A 10,799-nucleotide genomic window follows, 5' to 3' on the forward strand; every position below is an offset into this window, starting at 1 on the left:
CTGGCAATATACTGTCTCTCCGCTAGGCAAGAATTTAATCTGTTAGATACAGGCAAGCATATATAAATAAGTGAACTGTATTTTCTGTAAAATTAGAACAAGTTCTGGAGAGAGATTAAAGCAGTCATCCTTTCTCTCCACTTCATCAACCTGATTTGTTAAACTCCAGCACTGTGTGTGTTTTAAACTCATAAAGACAAGAACAGATTATCTTGACTTTGCTTTCCAGGCAGTCGTTTGAACTGTGGCAAGAGGTCACATCAGCAGATCTAAAACTGAAACAAAGGCCACCCTTGCCATGCCCAAGGCTGGGAGATCCAACAAGCACTAATTCTGCTGAACAGGAAAACCATCTGGGTCCCAAGTGAAGGGGGAATTTATTGGAAGCATGTATTCGTGTCATGCACTGTTTGTGACCATGTCTCCGGTCATCGGGTGGATGTGTCTGTGGGGCACACCTGAGCTGTCTGCTACACAGGACAGCCAGCACCCACTTTCTCTGACTCAGCGTAGTTGGCAAAGCGAGAGGCATTTTCTTCTGTTTAATTTTTTCACAGCTGCTGCTGCCGTTTGCCATCAGTGTGGGTCAGAGGGAAGGCCTTATTTTCACAGTAATTTGGCAAGTTGGTGACATACCTCTTTAAGTAGCAGGTAGCACCCAGGTGAGACAGCATCCACACTGGTGCCAAGTGAAGAGTAAGGAGAAAAGTTGGCCAGAGGGGTGCAATAGTAAAAACTGACAGACCTCAAGGTGCAGGGGGAAGCTTGTTTGGGACTGCTAAATTAGCATGTGTCCCCCCCAGCAGAGAGACACCACCTGTCCTTTGCCCAGGGGACACTCCCAAGCTCAGGAACCAGCCTAGCACTGGTATCACACAGCACCTGCAGGGCTGGACCAAACCACCTCTGAGAGAGCTCACAGAAACTTCATGCAGTCCAAGCCACCAAGACCATGTAAGCCAAGTGGGATGAGGATGGCTTCAGTGGGTCTGTATTTCAAAGGGACTGTGTAGAAAAAGCTGTTTGATAAGGACTTAGGGAGGCAAGGAGGAAGGACACAGAAGAACTGTGGTGTATAGCTCCCCTGAAGGAAGGCACTGAGGTGTGTTTCTCTGTCTCATCAGGTAGGTCTGAACTGACAAGGATACAGAGGTACTAGCTCAGGACGTGCTCCAATGCCATCTAAAAAGCATCCCCTTCACCATGCTGCCAGGATTGTTTGGAAGATAAAGCTCAAAGACTTTTATTTCAGTTGGTTGCTAGTCTGCAGCTCAAGCAAAACACTTGAACACCATCCTCTGCTGCCGCCCCATGCTGCTTCACATGGCCAAGAGAGAGGCCCCTTCTCTCCCAAGGAGCAAAGTGTCCAACTTCTGCAGCAAGTGCAGACCAGAAAAGGCAGACCATCTTGGGCAAAGCTTTTCACCCTGCCAGTCAGTAGAAAAAGCTTGGTTTGGGCACTGATGTTGTCTGCACCAGCAGCCCACAGAGGCTGCAGCTACCCAGTCAGTCCTCCCTGCCTTGACGTACCGATCTACCCCGTTTTGCTGTTGCTGTTGTAGCCTGCAGCTTTTCTAGATGATGACAAATCACATGTAGAACAACAGGAGGGGAGTAAAACAGCATAATGAAATTTTATTCTGAAAATATGGCAAGAGTCTAAGGCACTTCAAACATTTCAATACACATGGCTAAAGTGAATGTGACAAGGTAATAGCATTCCATAAATACGCACCAAGAACTATGCTCAATTCCGCTCAAGAGGAATATGCAGCTGGTACCTCTAATTTTACTCTCCAATAAACATGTATGGAGCTTATAGACCGACACAGTTAATAAAAATATGGTAACAGGACATGTAATTCTTCATGTACTTTTAATTATTAAGGAATATAAAATGTTGAAAATACTGTGTGAGTTAATTTTATAGATACTAGTATCTTTCATATAAAAAGTTATACATTATCCCCAATTAGCAACAACTTACTTAGTGAACTTCAGACCTGACAAGAGGCTCTATCCCCAGTACCTACCCACTCACCCACCAGCTCAAGATCCACGGAGCGGACTATATAGGCAACTGTAACTTCTGAATTTCAAAATAATTAAAAACCATCAAAATCATCTTGGAATGAAATTTATGAAAAGGTTACTGTGATGAAATCTAGGCACAGTAAATATATTTTATAATTACTAAAATCAAACCACTGGGACACCCCTGCATGGGTAGCTTTAGAAGTCTCAGGCTGCACGTAACATTGGAAAGGATAATCTATAGCAAAGAAAAACAGGATTATGCCAGTGTTTGGAAAGATGAGTAGGTGAGCAGAAGAAGAGTTCTGGCTAAGGTTCTCAGCTGAGCACTACTTAACTATTTCAAGATTACAAGCTTGCTTCAAGTTTAGAGTTTTCTATCTTCAGCACTAGATCTCTGCTTTCACTTTGCTGGTGAGTTCAGGCACAAGACAATTACATTCAGTTTCTGTCTCAGTAAAACAGTAATACTTAGCAGCTTAAAGATGGCATAGAGATTTTTACAGATATTCATGCACTATTACTCAAACGTGGCTCTGTGGGTGGGACCAGGAGATGTCTTTCTGCTAAGCCTGGGAGTGCCCTAGAAAAGAGGAAAGAACAATCAATCAAAGGGAAATTATTCCAGCCAGGCGAATGAGAACACAGCACTAAAGTGCTCTGTTCAATCCCTTGCCTTTAACTGCACAGATTAACATTTTTTTTTGCTTTTCCATTTTAGGAAGAACAGTGCCAGCTATCATACAGCCTACTAACTGAGAGTGCATGTTGCTTAGACAGTAAAATGTTCAGCAGCAGTTTATCAGGAGAGCAAATCAGGGCTCGGAGAGCAGATAGATACTTGCCAGAACACCTAGGACAACTGTAACTCCAGAAACAACTGTGTATTGGTGACCAGTACAATGACACAACAGCACACCTGCACACTGTCCAGAGTCAGTGGATCCTGCTAGTGAGCTATCTGTACTCCTCAGATAAAAGGGAGGAGGATAAGGAATCCTTCACCCGGGGTTCAAAGCACAAAAATTACCCTGTGAATAAACTCGAAATTTCATGTGCTGTACTACAGCTGCCAGGGGGTGTTAATGTTTTGTTTATGTTTCACTACTATGTTTAGGAGCAGCAAGTCGAAACATAAACTGTAGAAGGTTGCGTACTAACCGGTGACTGGGTTTTGGAAAAGTTGACATGGGCATACAGGAGAACCGCTATGTCTTTATGGCCAGCTTCCAGGGCTATTGAAAGTGCTGTGCTGCCATCCTGCGAGAGGGAAGGAAGAAATAAGAGAATTAGTGCTTGAGTCCATTGTCAGATCTCTTAAAAGACCCATCAGCCCACAAAGAAGGGAAGTTATAAAGTGGAGGCCCTATGACTTAGATGATTTGGTTAATTTAGAGTCTTGTTTAATTTCTTTTATTATAATGAAGTGACAATAAGCCTTGCACTACTGTTTTATGAGGCAGTCCAATTGGCAGAGGCCTCGTAATTTCTCTCAACGAGGAATCTGATTATTACTGAGGAAGAATGAGCACCCCATTATCACAACGTTACATGTAGTGATTTCAGAAGATTGGGCTGTCTGAGCAACTACACTGTCAGTGAGGAGTGGAAAAGAAGGTAAGGGAGGGATAAACGTTAATCAAATATCATGATAGTTGCTGTGTTACAATGATAATTGCTGTTATAGCTCCCATTAACACTAAGGGAAGTTGCATTCATATTCCAGATGCTCCTTGATGGAAGTCCAACTGCAAACAAATGGACTTTCCTGGTCAGATACTGTCACCTCAGTTTCTAAGAAGATATTATTTCTTTCAGAAACCATAGCTGTTGAGGCTGCTAGAAGCAAAGAGTGCTCTTGCTGAAAGGGTAATTTATTGACCTTCTGTTTCCCTTTAGGCCGTGTTTGGTCCAGGAAGTAGATGTCAGACAACCTGTGATGTGAACCTCTGAGTTGTCAGAGGGGCACACTGGTACAAAGCTGCCACATCCCCAACTCTGCCTTCTTTGCTTCCTTGCCTTCCTGAAACTGCTGCATAATGTGGCTACAACCCCCTGCCCTCTGATCATGTCTAAACCACAAGGCAAACAGCTACAACCTCAACACAAATCTCACAGGCTGGTCCACTGCCTGGTTTTTGGCTCCTGTGCACATAAGTTTCCACAATAATACCAGTATGTGAAATGTCTTCTCATAGGGATTCCCTCTTATGTTGGCTCTCTGAATGAGGCACGTTTTCCAGCCCCTGTTGTAGCACTGGTATTAGAGAGGTCGGCACCAGTTTAAGGAAACCGTAAACCCTTTTTTCAGTGTGGGACATGATAGACAGCATCCAAGTGAGAATTCTTAAGAGTCTACAAGGGAGTGACTATACATAAACCTAATTGTCCTGAGCAGACAGGGAGCTATAAGAGCTGTCCACTACAGTGCAATATAATGCACAAAAAAATAACTCCAGAGTCAATGCAAGGAAAAGCCAAGTTCTTAAGGAGAGATGCTGGATCACTGTCAGAGTGGCAAACATCAGTAGGATGAAGCTCAGCTTTGCTACTGATCATGGAGACTGCAAAAGCACCACTGTCACATTCAGTATAGTTAGGGGAATAATAAAAATCTCTTAATCTCACAGTACAGACAAACCTAGTATAAAGTAAATAAGAGCAGACAAGCTGTGCTTGGGAAACAGTATCTAACTGCCTACAGGAATAGTTAAGTGTTATGCCCCCATAAGGACTTTAATTACTGACTTAGTAATTAATAGTGCTACCAGCTTCCAGGCTGCAGTAGCCTAGATTGCCCTCAGAGGTGTCTGTTACACTGAGGACTTCCTACATTTTCCCCTCAGGCCAGCCGTTATACACCGCTGGCACCATCAGGCAACTGAGCCGGCTCCTGGAGCAGGTGAGTGCATGAACAGAGATGATGTCTCTGCTTCTCTGCAACAAGCTTCCACAAATAACCATCCAATGCCCTCTTAACTTCCAAGCCCAGGCTCTGTTTCAGTGTGCAGTAGGTGAAAGCAATGGGAAGAACGGAAATGAACCCAAGAAGCAATGTTGTTAACAAGAACACAGTACTGGCAAGACACCAGTCGTCAATTTTTTCAAGCTTGAGAAGTCTACAGATCAAATTGCCTGCTGACAGTACAGGCTGCAGTGATCCTCGCAAACAAGAAGTACATGAGTCTCACTTGGCACTGAAATCACAGCCTGCATCTGTCTTCTGTCAGGACAATGTAGCTTCGTGACTGAAACCAAACCTGTACTCTCAAAAGTCATGGTACAGATACCGTGTGAACATCCTGTGAAATAACTGTAGGGTTGATGTTTGTCAAGGACACAGAAAAGGAACAGGGCAAGGCCATAAAGTCACTCCGTAAGGTCCTAAATGAAAACTGGAAGAGCCCTGGGAAAGGAATGTGAGAAGGGAAGATTTTTTACCATGACTTAGCAAACCTTTTTTCTGTTCTGGCCATGGTACACCTACAGCCAACCATAAAAATTAGTCTGGGTAGGTCTGTTAAAAAAGCAAATAGCATAGCTAAATAATCACAGCACTTGCTACCACTAAGCAGAGGATTCATGCATTAGGAACTTTGGTGCTGTGAACCAGAGTTCAGTTATACGGAATACCAGAACTTCTCTGTGAAATGGAACACAGCAAAATCGCTAAACATGCCAGGAAGCGCTTGCATTCAAAATCATAGAATCATAGAATGGTTTGGGTTGGAAGGGACCTTAAAGATCATCTAGTTCCAACCCCCCTTCCACTAGACCAGGTTGCTCAAAGCCTCATCCAGCCTGGCCTTGAACACTTCCAGGGATGGGGCATCCACAGCTTCTCTGGGCAACCTGTGCCAGTGCCTCACTCTACTCTCTCCATGAAGAATTTCTTCCTGATACCCAATCTAAATCTACCCACTCGTGGAGTGGAGAAGCTATCTGCTGAAGCATTATCTGGAAAGGCAACTCACATTGTCCTCCAGGGTGCCATTACACCCAGGCTGAGCCAGCAGAAGTTTGACAATCTCTACATGTCCGTGTTCACTAGCACACATCAGAGCTGTAGAGCCCTCGTCGTCCTGGATATTGACATCTGCACCACAGGCCAGTAAAGCTTTCACCATGTCTATCCGCCCGTGACTCACAGCTAGCATCAGTGCCGTCTGACCAGCCTGCACGTGCACGGAAAGAAGAGGAAAACACAAGCAGAGCAAACAATCAGGGACAAGGCATGCACAATTACTTTTTTTGCACTGTGCTTCTTCTGGAGAGAAAAAAAAAAGATTGTTACTTTATACAGCACCCTCAAGGCTCTGCTTGCCATTATTTAAATACCTTTTATGCATGATATACCCCACATTCACATAGCTATTTATTAAAGTAATGGAAGCTATTGCATCTATTTCCAGACATCTGGAGTTCCTTGGAAGGAGCTAAATGTTGCAGGATTTATAAATACCTCCCTAAATTCAGTAATGTTTCCTTCATATAACAGTCACTCTTCCTTTTTAGAAGAGATCCAGACCTGAGGTTCAACAGTTCTTTCACAGGTCCCTTTTGCACACAGCAATCAAACACATACACACAAGACCACAGAGGGAGAAAGTGAGTGAGTACAAAAGCAGAAGGGATGGAGCAGGGATGGGAGCATGGAAGGGAACATAAAAAGACACAGGAGTGTGAACAGTGTCTCCTGAGCCATTTGACTGACCTGACTGGCTTTAGCATTCACGTCCCCACAGCTGAACAGTTCCTCCACTATCCTCATGTCCTTCTCCGCTTCCACAGCTGCAAGCGCAGCAAGCATGATGGGGGTATAACCGGCCTTGTTCTGATGATTTACGTTACAGACATCTGCAGAGGGATGAGATAATTTCTTTGGAAAACAGGAACCTAAAAAGCAGCAATTGTGCTAATGAACTGAATAAACTGTTAGTAGAGCAGCCTATAAAAAGAAAAGGCAGCGACTGCTCTCATAATGGAAGCAATTCAAGGGAAAGTGGAGAGGAAAAAATAAACGGGTGCTCTTGAGCCTGAGAAAGGAAAGGATTCTCGTTTGCTATGTGTGCAACACAAGGGACAGCACAAAGCCATTTTCTATGTCATAATTTAGGGCTTTCTTTGGCATTTTTTTTCTTTTGTACAAGCAAGTGGCCTGAAATGTGACATGACCACTGGCGTCATGGGTCCGAACCCCAGGAATACTATCAGGAGAGTCTTTAAGGTCCTCCCCTGAGGAGACCCACACTGCAAACCAAAAACAGCCCAGCAACATGGTGAGTGGAAAAGTTGCGTCTCCTCAGCACAAACATTTTCCAGTAACTGGTGTTATTTTATAGATCTTCAAGTGTACTTTGACATGTTTTGGAGCTGCAAAAAAACCCTTTCAATTAAAGACTGTTTCCAGCTCTCTAGGGAGTATTTGACTGTGAACAAAAGGATTCTGTGAACAAATACAGTCAAGTCCCCTGACTAGTGCCAGCAGCTGACAAGTTCTCCTTTTTGTTCAAGACCAACCTCCAGTCTGTCTCTGTTCCTAAAATTCTGAAGAAATCCAGCAGGGTTTATAAGTTTACCAGGCAGCAGGACTTTCAGACTTACATAAAAAGCAAGGACCCAGGCTTACATAAACAGTATCTCTAGACTTGGGGTTAAACTGCACCACAAATATCTCAGCAAGCAAAAATGTTTTGGGAAATTCTTTAGATTTATTGCCAAAAACTTTTTTTTAAAATTATTTTTTCTAGATTTTTTTAATTTAAGTGAAAAGAACATTGCAGAAGCAATGTAAGAAAACCCGCATTTTTTCATGTGCCACAAACATCACCTCTACTACCTTCCACCAGCAGCCAAATCTTACTTTCAGAATTCACTTCTGGGAAGCCACAGAACATGACACTGCTACACGCATTACTTCATGAGCAATGAACAATTACTGGAAGTGATGCTCTCCTGCCCTCACTAGACTGCTTCAGCAGCGGTGTGTTTTCTGAGGTCACATTTCAGCTCCTTTTCTATAGGGCTAATGAGCAGAGCTGTTTTCCTATTTGTCCTCTTGGTAATAATGCATGGCGATGCAGAGGAGTCTGCTCTTCCCACCAAACACACAGGCACAGAGTTCTTGGACCAAGAAGTGTACTTATGCTACCCTGAGACAGCCAGGGAAGCAGACGGCAGTTTCCTCCCACCACCGTGCTGCCGAGCCAGCCTGCTGCATTTCACTGTGCTCCTGACATTCCCCGCATTCCCCCACCGTGACTCACTCTTCCCAGCAGGCTTCCTTCAAACAGGACCAGAGATTTCAAAGCACTTGCTAAAAATGCATGTGTGCTGGGTTATCAAAGCCAAGATCTGTATCTTTAACATCCTTGTTTTTCTGATGCTACCTTTCTGGATTTATAGATCCTGCTAAGCTTACACATCAGTGGTGTCATTGGCCTAGATAAGCTTCACAACCAACTGTGACAGGTTTTATAACCAGTACAGAGAAAGAAACTTCAGTCAGGGAGCAAAACTAGGCTTAAACAGATCACATCCTGCCTGGGACTAGCTCCAGTGTGCGACACCTTCTGCTGGCTGCCTTCTGGCTTAACGCTTGTGGGGAGCAGATGCTCTGGAGTCTCCCCTCTGCTACTACCCCCTCTGCCTGTGTGTTGCAAGGGGATCGAGAGAAGGAAGCAACAACAAAAGCAACTATCATCACGCTGCTCATACATCAGGGAAATGCTGCTCTACTGGCAGAATGCCATATTGCTTTAGTTTCTTAGGAGAGCAGTATAGACGTGCCAAGGTGGAGGCCAGAAAAGGCTTCTGTACTGCTCCAGTATGATAAAATCTAGTTTGAGTGTTTAACACAGATGCTTATACCTGAATACATCTTCTTCCACCAGCACCCTACCCTTTGGCTGAGCAGCAGCTGAGCTGCCTCCCGAGAAGACTGCTAGAGGCTGGAGCTGCTGAGCTTAGACCAGAGTCCAAGAGGAAGGGATCTATGAATCTGTTCCAAACACTGGTCAACTCTGTATATAATTTACCAGAGTGTTTTTGTAACACTGGTTACAAAAACTTGTTGCTCTTCTTCAAGAGGCATCACCATCACCTCCAAAGCTAGCACTAGAAACAAGGAGTCTAGGCTACCCAAGTAAGCCACCATGTTACTAGTAATAGTTGAAACAACTGCTGGAGGAAGCCCAAACCTGACCTCTTCTTCATAAAGAATCCCACTCGTCAGGTTTGTAAAAACAGTAAATAATTTAAAACCAACGTGCAAACAAGTCAACCTACTTGCATCCAGAAGCAGCTTCACAATTTCAAAGTTAGAGTGTGAGACGCTGTAATGCAGAGCTGTGTTTCCATTTCCATCGGCCATATTGATGATATGTGTGAGGACAGCAGGAGAAATCTCTTCAAAAGCAGTTATGTAGTCTCCAACCATTTCAGGGACAGCCGACTTCTGACTTGAGACACGAAACCACTCATGCTGGATGGTATTTAAACAAAACCTCTGCCAAAACCAAGACAGAAAAATTCACATATGGGCAATCTATTTAAAGGATTTTCCATCCCACAAGTCAGCAATACAGGAGGTCAAGCCTTTTTTAGTCAAATGTGGGAAGAAAGCATTCAGCTTACAGACAAGATGTTTGTAAACATAAAGTTTCCCCTCTGACTAAACCCCTTTTTAAAACACAAATCGCAATACAAATTATTAAACCAATTATTAACCTCGTCTAATTTCTTCCAATTTTCACGTTCATCTCTGAAGGGACAGAATTTTAGGATGAGATTAGCCCCAGAATGAAAGAGTTTCAAATACTGGTGAACAGAAAAAAAAGACGTGGAGTAACTATTTCCATGAAATACTTAACCAAGTTTATAAATCACCAATGAACCCAAGATGAAGAGCAGTGGGAATGCACATTTCTCAGGTATTTAACATAACAGCAAGCTAAGTCTATTACGCCCAATCCCAAGACATGAATTATCAAATGCACAAAGTATAAGAGAACTGGCTGGACAGCAGCGCTGCAGGAGAAGAGCTGGGCATTACAGAGGATCATAAGGTGACATAAATCAACATCGCACTGTAATGAAAAAGGCAAATACTGTTTTGGAATGAATAAACAGATTTATAGCTTCTGCAGCATGTGATGCAGCCCCTTCTCTCCACTTGGCACTGTGAAGGCAACAGCTGCACTACCTTGCCTGGTCCGATCAATGAATGACAAGAAAAGACTTGGTTGAAATAGTTTCAAACGTGAGCAGCGAGAACAATTACAAGTCAAGGAAATCTGACCTACTGGGCAGAGAGGAAGGACTGGAGATGCTCTGCTGGAAGCAGAGCTGGGGAAAGGAAACCCATAATATTTTCACAGAGCAAAAGGCTGTCACAATGAGAAAAGAAAGAAGCTGTTCTTCACCTGCAGGGTGGATGGCTGTGCTAGTAAGGAATTTCAGCGGCAATGAGAAGATGCAGGTTAGACATCTAGGTTGTCTAAACTTTCCCGTTCATATGGACTGAAGGTGGAGGGGTAGGAGATTCTTAGGCCAGACAACTGTCCCTTGGGAACAACGTAGGTAGAGCAGATACAGGTGTGAGCTCAGGGGGCTCCTGCAGTCACCTCCAGCTCTGATTTCTGAGACAATTTCTCTAACTTGGAAGGACCAGCATGTCCTCCTTCTTTTCTCATAAACCCCCACCTACAAGATGGACAGTTAAGTTCAAGGACAGTTGTGCAGAGAACACATTCAGAATGCTTCTC

General features: G+C 43.8%; 1 protein-coding gene across 1 annotated transcript in view; it reads right to left on the bottom strand.

Moving 5' to 3' along the window:
• Positions 1 to 1,775: 1,775 nt before the first annotated feature.
• Positions 1,776 to 10,799, bottom strand: part of KANK1 (KN motif and ankyrin repeat domains 1) — a 27,154-nt gene continuing 18,130 nt past the window's right edge. Inside the window, 5 exon segments of the mRNA XM_010150836.1 lie at positions 1,776 to 2,617; positions 3,196 to 3,294; positions 6,009 to 6,209; positions 6,749 to 6,891; positions 9,322 to 9,541. Of these exon segments, the coding sequence (XP_010149138.1) occupies positions 2,555 to 2,617; positions 3,196 to 3,294; positions 6,009 to 6,209; positions 6,749 to 6,891; positions 9,322 to 9,541 (726 nt within the window). The 3' untranslated portion in view covers positions 1,776 to 2,554.

This window comes from Eurypyga helias, unplaced genomic scaffold (assembly GCF_000690775.1).
Source record: "Eurypyga helias isolate BGI_N326 unplaced genomic scaffold, ASM69077v1 scaffold43480, whole genome shotgun sequence".
Taxonomy (NCBI): domain Eukaryota; kingdom Metazoa; phylum Chordata; class Aves; order Eurypygiformes; family Eurypygidae; genus Eurypyga; species Eurypyga helias.